Raw genomic sequence first — 22,366 nt, 5'->3', positions numbered from 1 at the left:
AGCTGCTATGCCATTGGGGACTTTTACTCTCTGTTCTCCCACTCTGTGCTCCGGCTAGGCCCAACCCCAAACATGCCCCCTGCTCCCCGCCTTGCCGGAGAGCCCTGCTCACTTCCTTTCAACTTACGGGAAGCCAGTTTCAGCGTCCGGTTCCAGAGACAATTTTCTCTTTCCCAGGAACCAGAGCCAGAGACACGTGAACAGGGACTGGGGGCAGAGCCTTTGCCCTGGTGAGTTTGCAATTCCAGGGCCAGTTCACAAGATGATACTGCCCCCCTCCCTCTGTGCCCTGGGGGACCAGCAGAAAACATTCCTGTCCTGCCACTGCCTTCCCCACCATCATCACATGGCCCCAACATTCTTGGAAGTTGGTGAGAAATGGAGCCTGTATGCCTCTGATTATTTGCAAACCCTGGCAGGGTTTTGGTAAACCCAGGCCAATTTCTGGATTAAATTAGAAAAGAAAAGAGGAAAAATATTGGAATCCTGGCAGAGAGAGAAATCATTCATTCAACAAAACTTGTTTAAGAACATACTGTACAGAGGCCTGTCCCCATGCTGAAGGAGAGGGGAGGTCAAAGGGCATGGTCTCTACTCGGAAAGCACAGAAGCCTCTGCAGAGCACAATTCTTTGTAGGCCTAAGGAGTGTGTCCGCCCTCCACAGAAGAGATGATCTGGGGGCTCAGAGATGCTTCTGGAACACAGGCAGTTAACACAGCTGGGAGAAACAGCCCTGTCTGCCCGGAAATCTGCTCTTCCTTCTCTGCTGTTTTAAAATGATTATTAGGATCAGCTCATTTAATTGCTTTTGAAAGAATCCCCAAAGTGGCCTCACAGTTCCACTGAGCTGGCAAGGCTATGGCAGGGGTGGGCATGGATGGAGGTCTGAGCTGGGAGAGGATGGAGCTCAGCTCGAGGGTGAGGCCCCTGACAGTGGCCTGCAGGAAAGGGCTGCTCCAGCTGCAGAGGACTGGTGGTCTATAAAGGGTGAAGGGCACCTCATCTCCTGGGGACTGTGCAAGTGTTTATGGGTTCTTGGAGTGTGTGGGAAGTGTAAAGATGAAGAAACCAAGCGCAGGGCAAGGCAGGAACTTTGCCGGGTAGATAAAAGTCAGGATTAAGATGTAGCCACTTCGGACTCCAAAGCTGGTCCCCTCCAAAGCTGGCTGTATGGAGAGTCAGTGCACTGATGCAGTGGGATGGGAATGCAAACTCTAAAGCACTAGGGCCACAACTCAAGGTGAACTCAAAGCATGTGGGAGATTTCTTTAGAGCCGGATAACAAATATTTCGTGAGCACCAGGGAGTGACTATGTTCAGCGCTGTGGACTGCATATCTCTGTCCCCGCCACTCTGTGTGATAACACAAAATCAGCCATAGACAATTCACAAATGAGTGGGTATGGCTGTGTCCCAAAACTTTATTCAAAAAAAAAAAAAAGAAAGAAAAAAGGACAGTGGGTCCGATTTGGCCCTTGGGCTATAGTTTTGGCAACCTTGCTTGAGAATCTGTTTATCTTTCAAAGTTCAGTCCATTTTGCTTTAACTCAGTAATATGCCCAAGGCTGGTTTCATATCAAATTGATGTTTTAAACTGTTTGCCATCCAAAAAGAATGGCACTTCTGGGGCAGACTGTGGTGGCCTCAGTGGTCTCTATGGCCTCTGGTGGATGTTCCCAGAGGCAAAGGGAGGATTGTAGGTCACCTTCCAGGGCAGGCTATCACCCACTGTGATAGTCTGCCTCATACCTACAAGAAGAGCAAAGGGACCAAGGCAGTTCTAGTCCTTGTGGATGCTGAGATCCCAAACAACACACCAAGGCCTCTGGTTTCTCAGGGAAGAGCAGGATTAGCCTTTCAGCTAAAGGCTATAAGCCACCTAAGCAGCACGGGTTTTAGGCCCAGGTTGTAGACTGTTTGAAGTCTTGGCACACACTGTACTTTTCAAAATGCACATGTGAACAAGTTCCTTTAATCAGGGCTCTAATCCTCCTCTAAGATACCCATCACCTGAGCCAGGAGAATAGCCGCCATCTGTGCCTGCGAGGGAACTGGAGGGGCCACACACACAGAGGCGGCATCCTACCATGGCTCCTGGGGCCGCCGAGCACACATAGCCACAGCACCAAGTTTGGAAGCAGAGACTAGCTCAGGGGCTGGCAGAGCAGGTCTGTGAAAATGTGGTGATGTCCCAATACACCCAGCAGGTGTGTTCAGGCATGCTGACTGCAGCACAGCCTGGGAGCACCAGACAGAGCAGGGAGCCCATTTTAAGCAGAAAGGGTCAAATGGAACAGCAGATCTCGGTGCACTGAGACAGCCCGTGGAACAGAGGAGTCCGGGCAGAGGGAGGCTCCTCACTCCCAGGGCTGAGTCCAGCGGAGGCCACAGCATGAGTCGGGGTCGAAGGCGGGGAGAAGCAGGAGCAGGAATAGGATGGCCGTAGAGGGAGGCCAGCTGTGGAGAGCCACAAAGAAGCAGGGAGCCCAGGTGGGGCCCAGCAGCGGTGCGGGAATGGGGCCTGGAGGAGCCAGTGTGTCTAGACAGGCCACACAGCTCCGCTCTCACAGCCTTCCCAGCATTGGGAGGGAGATCCTTCTTCCCTCCAGAAGTGGATAGAGGCTCTCAGATGTGCTTCCCAGACTCTCTGACTAGACTAAGGACCCCTGGGGCAAAGGGACAGGGCCTCAACCTGGGTTTGCCAGCAACCTTTGAGATTCTGGTGTTCGAGAACTAAAAAAACAGTGTGAGGGCCCCAGAGGATGAGGCCAGTGCCCACAACCTGGCCCCACTGCTCAAAAGGCCCCAGCACCCTCATAGACACAGGCATTTGCTCCATGGAATGTGAATAGATGAAACCCTAACAGAGAACATTCTGGCATAGAAAGCTTTAGAATGCACATACCTGTTGACCAGGCACTGCACTTTTAGGGACACAGTTTAAGGAATAGTAGTAAAGGATGAGTGATAGATTGAGCTGTAAGGATGTTCAATACAGCTTAGTGGCTGATCTGACCTCTGATAGAGAAATTAATTTTGCTATATGAATATGTCATATCAATAATCAGTTACATAAAAAGTACTCTATGTGATTTGATATGATGCCACCATTAAAATGAGGTAGTAGGAGTAAATATTCACACACCTATAGGAATATATTCTAATTTTCCATCATAAATAATATTTTGTCTGTGTTAGATATAGTATATTTTACTAAATGAAGAATGTTATTTTCTAGATTTAGGGAGGAAAAGAAGGAAATGGGACCTGACAGGAGGTGCTGGAATAGATTGATGCAGGTGGGGAATCTGAACGCCGTGAGACTTTTTCTGCACCCAGGTGGCTCTTACGACGCTCAGCAAACATTTCCAACTCTTCTCACCTTCCAAAGAGTCCAAGATGGAAAGAGGGACAGACTGATTAACTCCCATTTCCCTATGAAAAAAAAAGGAATAACATGCCTTGCCCATAAATGCAGGAAGGAAATGGCACCTCTAGTGATTTCCCACTGTCCTTAAGGTCACATCCAAGTCCCTCTCCACATCCAGTGACTGGCCCCGCTCACCTGCAACTTCCCATCCTACCTGGGCCCATTGTTCCCCACAGGAGCGCTTTCTCACTTTCAAATGTGCCGACCTCATTCCTGAGGACCTTTGCACCACCTGTTTCCTCTGAACATTCTCTTCTGACCCTTGCACAGTCATCCACTATCAGTCAAGTCTTCGCTCCAGTGTTACTTTCTGTGCATGTCCTTGCTGACCACCTGTATAAAGTGACCCACCTTTCCCAGCCCTTCTCCACCTATTTTATTATTTCTTTCATTGTCTTTATCTGCAATGATCTCTTTTAATTTTCACTTGAATATTGTCTGTGTCCCCCATCCGAATGCAAGCTACAGCTATGTCCTGTCTTGCTTACGTCTATACCCCTTGCCTTACATATAGAAGAAGCCCAATGAACATTTGTTGACTGAATGGTCAGGGGCCAGGTGTACTAGTCAGCCCAGGAGGAGCTACGCTGCATAACAAAGTCTTCACCCCATCCGGAGCTCAACACAATAGAGCTGGTATGTGTTTCCTTATCCACATCATGGTCCAGTGCAGGCTGAATGGTCCTGCCCCATTTGGCACCTGCGCCTACTGGGATGTAGGGCTCCAAAGATCACCATGTTAGGAAAACAAAGGAGGGAGGGGACACACTGGGTCTTAATTGCCTTGGCCAAGAGGTGACACACATTACTTCCTTACGCAGAGGCCATTAGATAAAACTAGCCACACAGCCCCAGATTAGGTGCAAGGGAGGGGAGCACATGGATAACCGAGGAACCTGAAATGTCTATGTAATACCAGGACCCACATATCCCAGCCCAGACTCTGTCACAAAGAGACCCTGAAGGGAGCCCTACAGGCAGAATCACCCTGAGCGATGAGGTGAAACCAGCCCATCTGTGTGCTGCTGGGGTCCAACCACACCTGCCTCCCACCCACCTTGGCCTCTACTCCTCCTCAGAGCCCGCATTCCCTCGGTTCCCGCCATCAGAACCTCCACCAGACTCTCCTCCCACAGCCTTTATGGTCTTCCTCAGGGGATAGGCTGTGTCCATCCCAGGACTGATCTCCAAGCCTCAGATGCTAGAAGTGTTTCCACCCTATCCCTGAATGACCTCACAGCTGACCAAATGCCTCACTTGGAGCACAGTCCAGGCTAGCTTCTCCACATCTGTCCTCCACGTTGCTGGCTTGGCTCTGGGCTGGGAAGCCCCATAACTAGCTGTGTACTTCCAGAGGCCAAGGCCAGGCCTTCCAGGGCCACTCAGGGCTCTGGCTGCAGCTCCAAGTGAACCAGCCCCCTAAGGTCTCAAGGCCACAAGAAGGGAGTCATTGGCCACAACGGTGATCTAAATCCAAATGTGAATTAATTACAAAGAAATCGGGTGCCTGGGTGGCTCAGTGGTTTAAGCCGCTGCCTTCAGCTCAGGTCATGATCTCAGGGTCCTGGGATCGAGTCCTGCATCGGGCTCTCTGCTCGGCAGGGAGCCTGCTTCCCTCTCACTCTCTCTGCCTGCCTCTCTGCCTACTTGTGATCTCTCTCTGTCAAATAAATAAATAAAATCTTTAAAAAAAATTACAAAGAAATCTAATCACCCATTGAATGGCTACCATCCAAAACAACAAGTGCTGGTGAGGATGTGGAGAAACTGGAACCTTGGGCCCCATTGGGAGAGAATGGAAAATGCTGCAGCTGCTGTGGAAAACAGTATGGAGGCTTCTCAAAAAATAAAAAATAGAACTACCCTATAATCCTGAAGTTCTACTTCTGGGGATATTCCCAAACTGAGGGTAGGGACATGGAGCGATATTTATACACCCATGTGCACAGCCACATCATTCCATAATAACCAAGAAGTGGGAGCAGCTCCAGTGGACCTTGACAGGGGAATGAAGAAATACAGCATGTAGAGACACACAATGGGCTATTATTCAGCTCTAAAAAGATGGACATTCTGACACATGTCTCGACAGGATGAACCTTGAGGACATTCTGCTGAGTGAAACAAGCCAGTCACAGAAGGACAAGCAGTCCTCTTACATAGGGTACCTAGAGTAGTCATATCACAGAGACAGAAAGTAGAATGGTGCTTGCTGGGTGCTGGAGGAGGAGACAGTGGGGGTTAGTGTTTAATGGGGACAGTTTCCATTCTGCAAGATGAAAGACTGTAGGGATGGACGGTGGTGATGGTTGCATGGCAGTGGGAACATGTTCATGCCACTGAACTGTATGCTTGAAAATGGGGAAGGTGGTCAATTTTACATGTATTTTACTACAGTCAAAAAATTGTTTAAAGTTTTAAAATTGTATTAAGACTAAAATGACATAAAAATTCAGTTCTCCTACCACCTCACACCAGTCAGAATGGCTAAAATTAGCGAGTCAGGAAATGACAGGTGGCGAGGATGCAGAGAAAGGGGAACCCTCCTAAACTGTTGGTGGGAATGCAAGCTGGAGCAGCCACTTGGGAAAACAGCATGGAGGCTCCTCAAAAAGTTGAAAATAGAGCTACCCCATGACTCAGCAATTGGATATTTACTGGATATTTACCCTAAAGATACAAATGTAGTGATCCAAAGGGGCACGTGCACCCAAATGTTTATAGCAGCAATGTCCACAATAGCCAAACTATGGAAAGAACCTAGATGTCCATCGACAGATGAATGGATAAAGAAGATGTGGTGTCTCTATACAATGGAATACTATGCAACCATCAAAAGAGAAATCTTGCCATTTGCAACAATGTGGGTGGAACTAGACAGTATTATGCTGAATGAAATAAGTCAATCAGAGAAAGACGATTATCATATGATCTTACTGATATGAGGAATTTGAGAAACAAGACAGATGATCATAAGAGAAGGGGGGGGGGGAAATGAAATAAGATGAAACCAGAGAGGGAGACAAACCATAAGAGATTCTTAATCTCAGGAAACAAACTGAGTGGAGGGGGGAGGGATAGGGTGGCTGGGTGATGGACACTGGGGAGGGTATGTGCTATGGTGAGTGCTGGGAATTGTGTAAGACTGATGATTCACAGACCTGTACCCCTGGGGAAAATAAAAACTATATGTTAACAAAAAATTACTAAAAAAAAAAAAAAGGGATATACACGTGAATATCTGTCTACCTATTTACCCATCTCTAAATATATACTTACAAAACTGGGGTTAAACACATACTGTGTATTTACAAAAGCCAATTAAGACCAATTTTGTTGAATAAAGCCCTTCCAGCTTTCCAACTCAAGGAAAAAAAATCAGTTCTCCCATCACATCAGCCACATTTGAAGTGCTTGAGGGTAGGATGGTGGCTGCTGCATTGGAAAGGGCAGAATCTTGAGCATTTCCAGCCCTAAAGAAGGTTCTGTTGGATATCCTTTCTTACAAGCTCATGATTCCTCACTCTCCCTCCTACCCAAGACCACCAATGGGGATGTGCCTTCCATCAGCCCTTGGGGACTTGCTTCTAGGAGTACACAGCTCTGAATAAGGACACAGAGCCTCACAGGGTATTAGCTGTCAGGATGAGGCAGGGCACCTCATCTTCCCCACCAAGCTCTGGGAAGCAGAGCTCAGGTTAGAGGGGCAGACATCCCCCTTCCCCCCTTCTCCCTGAGCCCCTGGCTGGCTGCCTTGCCCTGGGATAAGCACACGTCCAATAAATGCTTGCTGGATGCCACAGGGAAAAGAGAATAGACCCAACTACTTTTCCTCAGTTCCTCCAATTTATCTCCTAAAATATTTTTTTTTTGCTATGATAAAATATGTTTCAATTTAAGAATGTTTGCATTTCTCAGGCTTTTCAAGAAACTAACCAAAGCATCCCATTATCCAAAGTTGGGGTATAGTTGAAGCCCGAGGGTGTACATGAAAAAACTGAAGTTGACTGGCAAAAACCAAGAGAAAGTTCGAGACTTCCACCTCCTGGCTCATGTAGCACAAGGCAAGTCCGACAGAGGGACCCTCCACACCAGGTAATGGTGGGACCAGGAGTCAACCCATGTGTGACTTAATAATAAATACATACTGGTCTCTGGCCCTCAAACCCCCCATTCCTGACACAGATCTCCTAAACCCTGTAATGTCCGAGGGACAGGGGTGACAGGAGCAGCCCTTTCAACTGTACCTGAGCTCGTGCTGATGAGGACTCTTGCTGGGGTTCTAGATAGCTTCAGGATGGGGGGCCGGCAGCCAGGGGAGCCGACCATCCCAGAGGGGATCAGAAGGTTGGAACTTACAGTACTGCCCCCTTCCCCCACCCTAGGGTATTTAGGGAGAACGAGGAGCTGGGGATTGCGTTCAATCACCCACGGCCAATCAAACCTCCAGAAAACCCCTAAACCATGGAGTTCTGCAAGCTTCCATCTAGGGAGCACACCTAGGTGCTGGGCAGCTGGGGCGCCTGGAGAAGGCACAGAAGCTCTCAGCCCCTTCTCACCTGCCTTGCCATAGGCATCTCTGACATTTGACTGTTCCAGAGATGCATCCTTTAGAATATGCCAGTGGTAGTAAGGAGGGTTTTCCTGAGTTCTGTGAACTGTGCTGGCAAATGTGTTAACCTGAGGAGAGGAGCATGGGAACCCTTGATTTATGGCTGGTTGGGTCTTCCAATCAGGTCATATGGGTGACAATTCAGGACTTGTGAGGCGTGTCAGAAGTGGGGCCAATATGGCAGGACTGAGCCCTTGGCCCATGGAGTCCATGCCAACCCTGGTAGTTAGTGTTGGAAGTACTTTGTGGGGAAAACCCACACATCTGGTGTCAGAGGAGTTGGTGTGAGTAGAGAAGACAGTTCTCCTTTAGCAGGACCCTCGGCTGGGCTGGAAGGCAGTTGTAATGCTTGGGGATGAGTGCACGTTTTCAAGGTGGGCAAGATTTTATGTTACCAGTGTCGTGGAGTTAGTGTGAAGATTGCCTACAATGATGCAGAGTAAATGCCCAGCACGGGCCTGGCACATAGTCACTAATGACATCAGGCATTGTGGCTGTTTCATTATCATCACATTAAAAGTACTTTTCAAAAATGAGATGAGATTAAGTGTAACAACACTCTCCAAAATAGAACATGGTCTGCAAACATACCAGACTACGGCCCCACTCTGCGGATGAGAGCACAGAGTTCTGGAAGGTTAACGACTCACCTAAGGCTGTGGAGAGGAAGGTGGGCTGACAGAGAGGGGTCTCTTGGCCCAGCCATCGGATCGTTTGCATCCTCTTGCCCCTGCCCTACCTCTCCACTGGGGCCCTGGGCGGCGGAGGGGTTCTTGCCCATGGATTTGGTTACCTTTCTGTCGGTCCCACTGCTCCAGCCCCGCCACCAGCCCCTACTTACAATGTTCATGAGTGTGAGCAGGTACTTCTGCACGTGCTCCTTCCCATGGAACTGGACCACAGAGTCATCCACGCCCAGCAGGACCTCGATGTTGTAGTCGCCGTCGGTGGCATGCCTTCGTGCCCTGTGCCTCGAGCCATTGACACGCTCCTCCAGGACACCCAGGGCGTGGCTGAGGTTATCCAGGCTGCCCGGCGGAGCTCCTGGAAGGACAGAGGACACAGTCTGCGGTAGCCCAGGCTCACCAGGGACATCTGAATGAGGCAAAACCCCATGTGGGTGCAACTTGGAACCAGGCTGGCCATCGCCTTGGTGAAAACTCACACAGTACCCAAACAATCCCCATTTTACAGAATGAACTGAGGTTCTGGGGGAACAGAGTGCATGCCAACTGGGCTCAGTACCATGTCCACGGCCATCACCGAGCCCAGGTCTGGCACCCAGAGATGAATGGAGAGGCTGTAAAAGCACTGCTGGGAGTGGGCATGGCTAGCACGAGCTCTTTTCACCCATTCACACACTCAAATGCCTGAGAACAGCTGCCCAGGTGCCAAAGGGCTGGTCTCCCCAATGTGGCCACCACATTATAACCGGGAAGACCAAGGTCCAGCCCTGGTGGTCTGTGTTCCATGGTGTCTCCCTAGGCAGCTCCTCTTCTGGAACTTTCCTCCACTGAAACAAGGCCCCTCAACTGTTGGCCAGGCCCACCTGCCCCCCTCCAGGGCCAAGATATCGCATGGGCACCCCTCCCCAGGTGAATTGTGCCTACCCCTAGCCACAAGCCAGGGAGATGTGTGGTTACTTGACTGAATTGTGCAGGGGACCAGGGCCCTCTACTGACAGCTTCCTCATAGTCTGCCTGGGTGGGGGAAAGGGCCCAAGGGGCCTCAGGGAAGGGTCCCAGAAGGTCATCTTACTCTCTGCCTCAGCTCTCTTCTCCTTGCCCTCCACACACCAGAGCTGGAGCCTACCCTGGACCAGAGCTCAGGTTCCCAGCCCACCCTGAGAGGTGGCAGCTGAACTAACCAGGCCGACCTTTGTCGCTGCTGGCAGTCCCAGACCACACCGCCTGCTAAGTCGCAGTGAGAAAGCCTTCTGGAAGCCCCCCCACATCCCTGTACTGGACTCCATGTCTGTGCTGGGGCCCTGACTTGGTATTCCCAGACACCTGCCCTGGGAAAGGGCCTAGGATCTCAGTTCTTCATGCCATCACCGCCCCCCACCCCCCACCCAGGGTGTGGTATCTGGTCCCTGTGGCCCCTGCAGCTGGAAGTGGGGTTGATGCCCCCTGCAGCACCACTTCTCTATAAAGAGTCTTCCAGAATAATTCTCACTTGTCCCAGAAGCCTCTCATCTGCTGCCTCTTCCAGATGGGAGCAGGAACTCTCTGTGCATCCCAGTGGCACACGGCAGATGCTGGAGGCAGAACAGGGCCTCCGAAGGCAGTGTGGCAGCTCAAAGTCAGGCGAGGCAGCCTGCACTCTGGTCCTCCCCCACCACTCAGCCCTATGCATGGGTCTCCGCAGCCAGGCCTGACAAACGGGCCTCTGTGGTGTGCACAACTGTGTCCACTTTACAGACAGAAAGACTAATGGAACTCCAGCCCAGCTGACTCAGCCAGGAGCTCTCGCCTCTGCACCTGCTGTCTGTTAGGTTTGAGGCCAGAGCTGCCACCTGGCCACAGGACAGGCACCAAGGAGGGAAAGTGGGGGTGAAGGTTAAGGAGATGAAACAGACACAGAGAGGGAGGGCTCTGACAGAACTAAGCTGGGCCAGGGCTAAGCAGCTGCTTACATCCCGGTACTTCCTGGGGGGTCTTCATGCCCCCTGCCCCAGGCCTGATGCCTCCCAGGGCACGCTGACATGCAAATGCCAGGGAGCCCTGCAGGGGCGGGAATGGGGGCTGGGATGGCAGGCGGGCAGGCAGCGCCCGTGCAGAGCTGCTCATTCTGGCGATGATTCAGGACCATCCATGCCGCTCCCAGAGGAGACACCAGCTACTTAAACCTGACAGGGGGTTTGAGGAATTGCTACTCTATTTTTACACATTTATTTCTTTGCATTTCCAACAAGCAGGGACAGCTCACCTTCAGAACCACCTTGGGAGGCAGAAAAATGGTAATTTCCATTAATAAAAAACAAACTCTTCCTTAGGAAGAGGCTAGATGTTCTCTTCTGCCCCTGTCAAGCCAGGGGTCACTGATGGGTGGTCCCCAGGGCAAAATCAGACCACAGAGGCACATATTAGGACCATGTGGTTTAAAAATACCTTATTTGGTTGACAGTATTTCGAAATCAGGAGAGTTCATGTTGAACAAAATCTAGAATAGCCATCTTCTGTTGAGGAATCAGGACATGGGGTCATGGGGTTGGGGGGAGGTGACGGGCAGGTAACACTGGGCTGTGGTTGGCACGACACATGGGGCCCGTGACCCCAGGCCACCTGGCCTGCTGCCCTCCTGGCCCCTGAAGGTGTCAGAGTGTGCCCCAGAACCTAACCCTGGGAGCTGCCGTGTGGTGCCCCCGTTCCACTGTTCCCTGTGCTGGGGGGGGGGGGGCGGGGTGGAGGAGTAAAGGGGCTGCCACAGAGCCAGAGCTGGCTGGGACACATCCTGTAGCTGTTTCTGCCAAGCAAGCACAGTGTTTGGCTCAATTTACGTTACGGGTCAATTAAAAACAGCAATGTGTCCTAAAGATGCAATAGAAATGACAATTTCACCCCAAGCATAACTATTACTGTTCTAGTTGTTACTTTAATCATGATGATTTAGGGGCGTGACTTGGACATGATGCTCTAGAACACCTTCCCCCAAGACCCAAGCCCTGTAGAGATGCCCCAAAGCCCAAGCTCAAAGTGTAGTTGAGGAGAAAGGCGTGTGCCCTGCCCTGCAGTGCAGCCCCTGGAAGCCTCAGCCCTGCTCAGGCCTGACAGGACATGGGAGCGGCTCCATGATCAGCAGGGTCCTCCAAGTCCCCAGGCCCAGGGCCACACAAGCAGCCAGGCTAACATTCCTTCTACCCTGTCAATCTTGGATGTTTCTTCCATTTCCCGACAATGGGCTTAGTCCTGGAGCCCAGGTCAGGCAGAGACTCCGACCACACTCTGGTCCTAGGCAGGCCTGTCCCCCACGCCAAGTCCCGCTGCAGGGAGCTCCAGCTCCTGTCTGGTCCCAGGTCAGCTGCTTAGGAATTCCCTGACACCAACACTGCTCTCACCTGGCTTGAAGACCTCTGCTCCTCTCAGTCCCTCAGTGTCTGGGGGAAGGGTGTTGTGCTCTTTGCCACTCTACCCTCTGTCCCCTGGAGCTCCTGAGCACTAAGCCACAGTGACACAGAGCTCACCCCGCCCTCTGCTCCATCCCTCACTACTGGTTCACGCCAGGATAACAAGCTGCCAGCACCGCCCATCTCCTGCAGAGGCAGGACACCAGCCCTACCCTAACCCCTGTTGCCCTCTCTACACTGCCTCCCCAACGAGAAGCTGCTGGTCCCCATGGGTGGCTGCTCCATGAGAGACAGAGACAGGATCCCTGCAGGCCGAGGCTCCCCACTGACTGGAGGTACCTGTGGCAGGGCCCCATCTTTCCAATGGGTAACAACAGGGATTTTAGTTTCCAGAATTCCCTGTGCCAGGGGACACTTCTGCCTGGCAGCTGGGGCTTTTGATGCTCATGTTACAGGCGGAGGATGACAAGGCAAGGAGCTTCCAAGGGCTGTCCCCAGTTTTTGAGTCTCCAGAGGGGATCAAGCAGGATGCCTCAGAGAATCAAGGAAGGGACAGGCTAAGGGAAACAGAATTGGATCCAAGGAATCCCAAAGCACCTGTCCTCTATGGGAATCAGTGGGTCACAGCGGCCAAGCTCATCCAAGGGCTTTGGAGCACAAGACCCTCATCAGGGGGTGGCCTCAGGCACAAACCTCTGCTGCCCCAGCAGCCCTCTGATCCCCACCGCAAGGAGAAGGCTCCTCACTGTCCTCCTTTCTGTCCTTCTTTTAGCATCTAGGAACTCCAGGAGCAGCAAGAGTAAGTGACTGAGATAAGCCACACAGCCAAGGAGAAGCCGGGGCCGGCTTGGGCCATGGGATCCCATGTAATTAACAGGCCCCCCGGACCATCCCCACACTTCACCAGCCCTGAGGGATGGCTTGGGGAAACAGAAACTGGTAGAAACAGACAGGATTAGCCTAGAGAAGAGAGCCCCCTGGGGCCTGCAAAGGCCTCAGGTGCATTGCTGGGGAGATGCTGATTCTGTAAGTTCAAGGGTTTCTTGTGTGTTCACAAATCCCACAGCCAGGACTGTGCCACACTGACCTATTCACAAGGGCCATGCTTCCCGTGGCTATGGCTGCTCTCCAAACTGAGCATTCCCCACCAGGCCCAGCAGGAGCACCTCAAAAGGCCCAGAGGGAAGGAGGTCCGTGGCCCTCCTGCACTGGCCTCGGGGACACATGTGGCCCTCATCTGCCTCCCCCAGCTTGCATATCTCTGGGGGAATGGGGTGCACAGAGCCTTCAGATTACACTTCTCAGTGACAAGAGAAGACTGCTGTCCCCTACTTGTGGAATCATTGTCCCCTCATTTCTCACTGGACCTGGTCCCTCTCATCTTTCAGGTATCAACTGAAATGTCACCTCCTCAGGGGAACGAGGCATATTTCATCCTAATTAAACAGGCTCTCCCCTCCCCCAATGTCTCCCTGACAGCATCTTGTTTTTTCCTTCACAGAACACCCCGCCATTTCCGATTCTAATCTCACTTGTGAATCTGCTTGGGTGTTAAGGGCCTCTCCCACCTCGGAGAGAGGCCCCCAGACAGGGGCCATGGGGTCTTGTGTGCCTGTTTCCCAAGTGCCTGTCAAGTGGAGGCAGGGCTGGGAGGGAAAGGAGCCAGGGCAGAGAGGCAATGGGAGGGAGCCCAGCACCCTGCAGCAGGGCTCAAAGGAGAGGCAGGAGCAGCAGGGCCAGGGAGGCCAGACAGGGTGGGGGCAGCAGGAGCAAAGGTGAGGTGACAGGCAGAGGGGCAGGAGCTGGAGCAAAATCCAGCCATAAATTACTCACATTCGGCAAAGCTAAGATAAAACAGCCCAGGGGGAGTTAAGACGAAGGGGGCAATGAGAGGGGTACCATGTAATTGCCAACAATAACAATAACAAAAAAGCAGGCCTAATGATATTTATGAGATAAAATATAATCTGAGGCATTAACAGGACAAACCCATCAACAACGCATTGAAAAGATATAAAAGGTAGGAAACTTTATGCACCTAACAAAGCTTTGACCTGTTTCCTAAGGAAAAAGAGACAAACCGCATTTCTGGGTGCACTTTTATACATGTATTCCAGAAAACAATAGATGAATTAGCTTAAACCTCAGGTGGCTGTGGGGGATCTGCATGACTGAGACTGCCTCGTGCTTAAGCCCAGCAACCTGAAAACGTGTCCTTCCCAAGCACACACAGGACAAGTCCAAATGTGACTATGTATTAGGACAGCAAGAAAACTCAAAAATCAAGTCCACAGTCACCGCCGCGAGATAAAATCGGAGAGAGAAAAAGAGGAAATGGCCTCAAACCCCAAACACCAGAAATAAAGATACAGTTTTAATAAGCCTAGAGGACACAAAGGATAGAATTTATAATCGCCGGCTCAGTTTAGGAAACCAGAATAAATCTTAGAAAAAAATTGAGAAAATGTCAAAGAAAAGCCCAGAAGGCTTTACAGGAGTTTTTACCAAGCCTACAGGGAAGAGATACTTCTCATCTGATGTGCAATAGGTATGTGAAGGCCCAATACCCTTCTTCTAGCCAGGAAACAGAATGGGGGAAAGGGCTTACCAACCATAGCAACACACCCCGTGAAATACCTCGAAATAAACAAAAAGGACAAATGTATAAAGACCACATGAAGAGCAGCATGACAAAGGAAGGACAAAGGAAGACCTCAGTAAATGGAGACACAACATGCAATCCTGGATGGCAAGCTGATTCTCCAAATCCGTGTACAAATTTAACATAATCTCCATCAAAGAATTATGAAAACCCACCAAAATAACCAAGGTGATTCTCCTCCAAATCAATCTGCAAATTCAACACGATCTCCACCAAGGAATTATGAAAACCCAACAACATTACTCTCAAGATGTAACTGGAAGATTATCTGACAGAAGAGCCAGAAAAACCTTGACGCTCTTGAAAATAGTAATAATGGGGACATACTTCCCTTTCAAATTAACTGAACACATTGCAAAGTATGTTCACACCGTTTGTATGTTTAATATGTTAACATGTTTAATATCACAAAACAGGAGTTAGGACATAGTAACACTGGTGTCAGGAGAGAGAGGTCAATGGTACTAAATGCATGGGATGCCTGGGTGGCTCAGTGGGTGAAGCAACTGCCTTTGGCTCAGGAACCATGTCAGAGCCCCACATCAGGCTCCCTGTTTAGCCTGCTTCTCCTTCTCCCTCTGGCCCTCCTCCCCATTTGTGCTCACTCTTTCTCTCTGTCAAATAAAGAAAAAGCTTTTTAAAAATGTTACTGAATCCAAAGTCCCAACACAGATCCAAGCATAGGAGGGACTTCTGGGGAAGATGAGAGACTGAAAATATGCATCCAATTTAGCTCCTTCCTAGAACCCCATTACAACTTTGGTAAAGTGATTTTTTTTTTTTTTTTTTTTTTAAATCACAAGGCTACAAGGACAAGGAGAGCAGCTGAGGGAAAACTAACAGAACTGTTGGAGGCTGGAAAGCAGATGGTCTCGTAGTAATGGACTTCGTATATCTGAGAAAGTTGAATCCCAAGCTGGCAATGAGGAGAATTAAGAGACTCTCTAGTCTGTGTCATAAAATTCACCACAGGCACCAAGCACTTCTGGATGTGGGAGTGAAGGGCGGATTGAAATAAATAGGACTAGTTGGTAGCTGAGGCCAAATCCCCTGCCCTTACACCGTGCCCGAGGAACAGCCCCGATAACTAACACTGGCATCAGTCTGGGAGCTCCTTCTCTTGGAAAGGTGGAAAAGAAGTTGTCTCTGGGCTGCAGGCACCAGGTATGGTTGAGAGCAGAGGCACCAAATGAAAACCAGGACCAAATCAATGTTGAGGCACTAGCCCCCTTCCTCAGTTTACCCCCAGAATGCGGGAGGTCAGGCCTTTCCTGTCCAAGCAGGACACTGCAAGTGGTCTTCTCTAGGGAATCTAGTCAATCAAAAACTGAAAGGGAGTATGGTGGTCCATGGTTTGCTGCACCCACATACATCAAGCTCCCACTCACTTCTTTTGTTGCCCAACTTTACATGTGAATGGATGGCCAGGGATCACCGAGTCTCCTGGGGGAAGCCCCAGATATGGCAGATGGAGGCCAAGATGAAGCAAACAACTCAACAGGACAAAAGTGGAGGGAAAACAGACCTACAGGAAGGTGGGGGGAAATCTACCATCAGTAACCTCTGAGAAGAGAGCTAGGAGAAGATTTTACATCCATTAAACAAGGACAGGATGGGAACAATAAAAAGGGTCCTTTGAGATTAAAACCATTTCAGCAGAAATGATAAACTCAGTAAAAGGACTGGAAGGTAAACTTGAGAAATCCCCTGGCTGGTAAAACAATGAGACAGAGAGTTGAATAATCAAGGAAGAAAATCCAAAAAAATAGAGGACCAGACTGTAGGTAGATCATCCATACAAAAGAAGCTTCATAAAGACAGAAAAGGGAAAACAGAGAGGGGAAAGAAGTCATGAAATAATTCAAGAAATCTCACAATGGGGAGGTATAAGGGCCCAGCTAGTACCCAACACCATAGATCAAAGTAGACCCTCACTGTGGCTCAGAGTCATGGTATTCCAGAACACAGAGAAGATTCTGCATACCGTCACAGAGAATGGGAAGTAACTGGGGGAGGCAGTTACAGGGGGCACACAGAGCACTGGCATCAGAATGGGTTCAGACTTCCCCAAATTCAAAGAGGAACACAATAGCACAAAGCCTTTGAAAATCTGAAGCGGGACTATTTCCCAACTAGGATCCTATACTCACACAAATTCTCCATCAAGAAAGTAGAATAAACACAATTCCAGACATGTAAGTTCTCTAAAGTGTTATCTGTCCGGCACCCTTTCTCAAGAAGCTACTGAAAGATGCCCTCCTTTAGGGAAATGGAAGATGGGAAACAGAAGGCCCAACACAGGAGATGAGGAGGGAATCCCTTGGAGGATGAGGGAGAGCTCCCAGGACGGCAGCACTGCAACAGATGTGGAGAGAGCTGAGCCATCCCGCAGCAGTGTGACCCCAGAGACAGTCAGGTATCACGAAGAACCCCCCGCACCCCCACTTCCATCAGGCCATCTTCTTCTTCTTCTTCTTTTTTAGATTTTATTTGTTTGACAGAGAGAGAGAGATCACAAGTACACAGAGAGGCAGGCAGAGAGAGAGGGGGAAGCAGGCTCCCTGCTGAGCAGAGAGCCCAGAGAGAGCAGGACCCTGAGATCATGACCTGAGCCGAAAGCAGAGGCTTTAACCCACTGAGCCACCCAGGCGCCCCCAGGCCATCTTCTTAAACCAAGGACAAAACGCCCAGGAAGTCTTGGTCCAGATTCTCATGAGGACTTTTCTTATCTTGACCATGTGCTCCTAAGGATCTCTCCCCTGATGCTCTGCTGAGCGCATGCGTGTCCCTCACAGAAGTTCTCAGCTTTTCTCTAAGAGTGGGAGGCAGCCCCTTCCCTCTGGCCGTACTTCTGCCACATGTCCAGTGCCCGGTCCACACCTCAGTCTTGCTAAGCACCCCGTGTGAAGAGCCCCATATTGCCCAAGCCTCACTGGTGACCTTGCTTGCAACTTCCCCAGAAGGGGACTTGTCAGCTCCCAGGGAAGGGGAAGTCAGACCACGACCCAGAGACCATTCTCACTTCCTCTTAGAGTCTCCATCGGCGGGGGCCAGTGCTGCTCTGTCCTTGCACAGCTGGCGTGTGCTTGCCTTCCTTTGTAATATTAATCACTCCTGATATTCATTTATATGCAAACTATAAGCAGCCGATCAAAAAAAAAATAGTCAACAAAACTAGTAAATAACAGGGTAGTAGTTTTAAAGCCAGGGTTGGTGACTGGTAGGAGTGGAGCAGGCGTGGACATTCTGGTACCATTCAGTCAATTATGTGTAAGAAGCCCTGGTGGCCAGTAACTTCACTTTTGTCTATGACAAAGACACAGGATAGCTATAGGATATCCCAGGACCCTCCTTGGAGCAACCATTGCCCTGTGGGCCACTTTTCACTGCCCTGGACAAGGCGTGTAGATGGGCATGCCTCTTGAAGTCCTTAAGGAAGCAATGCTTGGGCAGGTTTTGGGGAGTTTGAGGCAACCTGGTTGTCATCAGAGGGCAAGAGAAGGGACAGAATGTGGCAGGTGCATGCCACACAGTGCTATGCAGAGATAAGAAGTCTGGCATCCACAGACACGGCAGAGGGATCTTGGAAAGAGAGTACCAAGTGCAGAAAGTAAGAAACAGCGAGATGTACAATGCAGCACCATTCAGGCCAGCTAGACACACCCATACTCAAGCAAGGATTTTGCAAAAATACACAATGACCGAAGGATACTCTATGACCGCCTTAGAATGGTCACTCCCCGCAAGTGGGGAGGAGAGGGAAACAAACCTGTTGTGCATGCAGAGAGGTGGTTTCTTTTTTTAATGATGTTGGGACAACTGGTCATAGATGCAGGAAAAGATCAAATCTTGGCCTCAGATAGTAAGCAAAAACAAATTCCAGGTGGACTGATGGCCCGGGAGATCGAAAATGAAGTCCCAGAAGTGCCAGAGGAAAATTCAGCTAAATGCTTTTTTTATGATCTCCGTGCTGGGCAGCCTCTGGACTCCAAGGCCAAGGCCAGTGTGCGGTCCAGGTCCCCCCCATAACTGTCCCGGCCTCTGTGGGCAAGCACACAGGCGGGTAGACAAGCTCACTGGGGGGCCTGCTGCTGCCCATCCATTAGGCACATGGATGAGAACCAGTATCTCTCCCTTCCCAGTGCTCAGGAGCTCCCAAAGCCCAAATCCCGATGAGGAGGACTGTAGGCAGTGTTCTGAATAAGCGGAGAGTGACACCTGCAGAGCTAGACCAAGGCCCTCCTGCTGCAAACACCAGGCCCTAGCATGAGTGGCAGGTCAGACCCAGGGGACCAGAGTCCTGAGCACCTGCAGCCTGGAGCCCCAAGGAGCATGCTGGAGCCCCTACCGAGGGGAGGTCATCGGGAGGAAAGTCATCCCCCCATTTGTTAACAACCTCAAGACAAACCCTCTGTGACTGCAAATTCCCCTAAAGATGATCATTAAGATAAAATATGTTTATGTAGACGCATAATCAGGACACAGCAAAAGGCCTGCTTGGAAGCAGGCAGGCTCTTTGGAGGCTCTGGGAAGCAGAAAGCAGGCTCAGCCCCGAGGGGACCATCAGCACAGGGCCCCACTGGTGAGCTTTATTAAAAGAGGCTCATTAGGATTATTTCATCCCAGCCCTTTATAACTTTATGACCAAATCGGAATTAATTTTTTGCAATGCCAGCAGGCACAGCTCATCCAGTGTCTTTTTTATGACTCGAGGTGGAGGGGAGGCATGGGAGGGGCCCCGGGGGCTGGGCCAGCCCCTCAGTGCTCCTTCATCAGGGCTGCATCTGTAACAGCTGCTTAGGACTCTCAGAGACAAGAGCTGGAAGGTCCATAAATTGCCTCAAGTCCCCCGCCTGCTTACTTTTGTGGAGTTTCAGGTCAGAAATGGGAGCTGCAGAGAAGGGAAAAGAAATTTCTCTTGGCTTCTCCATCGGGGACTATCCCCAGAATATGCCCTCCCTGGGTATGGGGCAGCGGAGGCTCCTCAGTGGTGGACAAGGAATATCCGGGCTTGCCTGGCACCCAGCTGCCTGGCAGGAGATTATGGAGTGGCCTGCATTGAACCACACAACAATCTGCCTCTTTAGGTACTGCTCCTTGATTTCCCTTTGATGAACCACCCTTGCCACTCCCAGGTTACATGGCTCAGGGGGAGCCAAACCCAAGGAGCCTCTACCCCAGAAATACCCACATGGCCCAGGCGAGCCAGTGAATCCTGATGCCAAGCAGAAATGAAGGGAACAGGTGACATCATTTAGTTCCTGAATCCAGCCATGCCTGAAGCTGTCACATTCCTAGGCTTTCTAACTTTGAGACAGTTCATTTGGATTTCTGTCTCTTGTAGCCACAAAAATCCTAAAAGGTACCACCCTACACACACGTGTAATCACATGCACTGTCAAAAGTAAGCCAGACACCACTGATTTTGTAGCCATATGCCTTCAGACGATTAGCATCAAATGGTGCCACTCTGTTGCACCTCCTCCATTTGGAGAGAGCCCAGTGCAGATAGAGTAGGGACAGGGAAAGTCCACTGTGGATTTAAGGTATGTAGCCAGGGGAAAGGGGAAAGCTCTGGTTTGGCCGCCATAGATAAGTGTCCTTGGGAAGTGAGAGGACCTGCCAGATGTATGGGGCTCTGGCAGAGGTGTTGAGATCACTGAGGTCGGGCCCAAGCCAACAGGGTCATGCTGAATGACCAGGAGCCCTAAGCCCCTCCCAGGATCCCTGTAGCAGCACCAGGACCAAAACAAGAGCACTAGTCCAGTTCTCCTGCCGCAAACACCTGCAGGCCCCAGCTCGAGGGGCCCACCATCTGCAGCCTTCATACAGAGGGCCCCAAACACCCCCATCCCAGCTCTGTATCCCAGCCACAAGGCCTCAGCTCCTCCATACCCACCCGCTCACCCCACACTACCCTCCTGTCAGTCCCAGAAGCCCATCTACCCCACAGGGGTGTACGAGGGCTCCTTCAGCAATCAGGTCCCTGGGGTCCAGGAACTGAAAGGCTCTTGCCCTGGTGAGCTCCCGTGCACAGCCACTGCAGGGCAGGTCCCTGGGACCAGCTGGAGTGTCCAGGGCACCGAACATCCTCTCTGTGGGCACTCAGCCAAGGGAAGGGGAGCTAGCCCTAAGTTCCCTCCTCACCGCCGCTACCCAGCACACAGCGGCCAGATGGCAGGATACAATGGAGAGACTGGCAGATCGCTTAATGAAAATATTTACTGTGAACTTCAGAACAAAACACAGACACCCACAGGCCCCAACAGAAGGGAGGATTCCCTGGGATTTCATTTTCAATGTGGGAGAAGTGGGAGAGTGGGAGGCTGGTGAGTGGGATGCTCATGGTCAACGAGGGGGCTCCACCCCCACCCCCATGCACCTCTTGTACAAGCACATCAGAAGCGGGGAAATCCCATCACCAGCTCCCTTCACGCTCCTGAGCCCTGGGTTTGGACATCCGGCAGCCTCCTGGGCATCACTCCCAGGAAGGCCCTCAGCCACCCCCCCCCCCCCGCACAGAATTCCAGGCACCTCCACCACCCACACCCACACCTCCAGCGGCACCCCCTACCTCAGGCCATGGCACCTGCACACACCCAGGTCCCAGGCAAGGGGAGAGCCTGCTTCTCCCCAACCCACAAAGTCCGCTCCCTCCTCACCGTCAGAGTCCCTGGCACCTGCCCCCACCCCTCTGCCTTGACCCTAACTCACACCTCCCCAGGAACCAGCTACTCATTGGTCTTCAGACTCTCCAAAACCAAGTTCCAAGGCATTTCTCTTCAGCTGCCAACCTCAGATCCCTGTGTGGAGCCCCATGTCACGCAGAGTGGGTGAGAACGAAGCAAGGAGGGGACCTAGTGCTTTGGGGAGGGGGCTTGGTGCCAACACACAAGCAGGAGGGGTGCGATGCTGGCCAGCCCTGTCAGAGGCCCTCTCAGGCCAGACCATGATCGAGATACAGGAAATCACAGCTGCCTCCCTCAGCCACGGGATGGTCCCCTGCTTCCCCACCACTCCTTGCACCACCACCTCCCCACTCCCCCTTCAGGGCCAATCACATGGAGGGGATGGGGCCAAGATCTGTGGTTCCTCCCGGCTGACCCCAGAACTTAGGGTGGCAGTGGATGGTGCGCCACGCGGTACCACCCAGCCACCCCCTTAAGAGAAAGACTTCTCCAGACACCCTCATCAGCGGCTGGATGGGGAAAGGCCCCCACTGCTGACAACAAAGAAGGCATCGGCAACAGGGAGCGCCAGGGTTTTACGGATGTGGACATCCCTGTTTATTCTATTCTCCGCAGCAGCCCTGTGGGTCAGGAAGGGACTCTTTCTGATGCAGATGGAGGAGCACGCTTGAGAGGGTCACACTCAAACCCATGGCCTCACGGTAGCATGGGGAGGGGGGAAGATGTCTGACTCCAGCATCCAGCTCAGCCCACTGCACAGGCCTCAGATGGGGCCACTCAGAACCAGCTGCACTGGGGACCAGTAGCTAATAGGCTGCTCTAAGGTTCAGGGGGCCCCACCAAGCGGGGGACCTCATCACAGAGTCACAGCACCATGAGCCTGCAGACCCCTGTTCTGTCTCATCC

General features: G+C 51.3%; 1 protein-coding gene across 1 annotated transcript in view; it reads right to left on the bottom strand.

The window, feature by feature from the left end:
- Window positions 1-22,366, bottom strand: part of ADAMTS2 (ADAM metallopeptidase with thrombospondin type 1 motif 2) — a 229,895-nt gene that overhangs the window by 84,105 nt on the left and 123,424 nt on the right. Inside the window, exon 4 of the mRNA XM_046000432.1 lies at window positions 8,885-9,087. Within this exon, the coding sequence (XP_045856388.1) occupies window positions 8,885-9,087 (203 nt within the window). The remainder of the gene's footprint in view (window positions 1-8,884; window positions 9,088-22,366) is intronic.

Source organism: Meles meles, chromosome 3, assembly GCF_922984935.1.
Source record: "Meles meles chromosome 3, mMelMel3.1 paternal haplotype, whole genome shotgun sequence".
Lineage (NCBI taxonomy): Eukaryota > Metazoa > Chordata > Mammalia > Carnivora > Mustelidae > Meles > Meles meles.
Note: the sequence above shows the minus strand (reverse complement) of the source record. Positions and strands in the feature narration are given on the sequence as shown.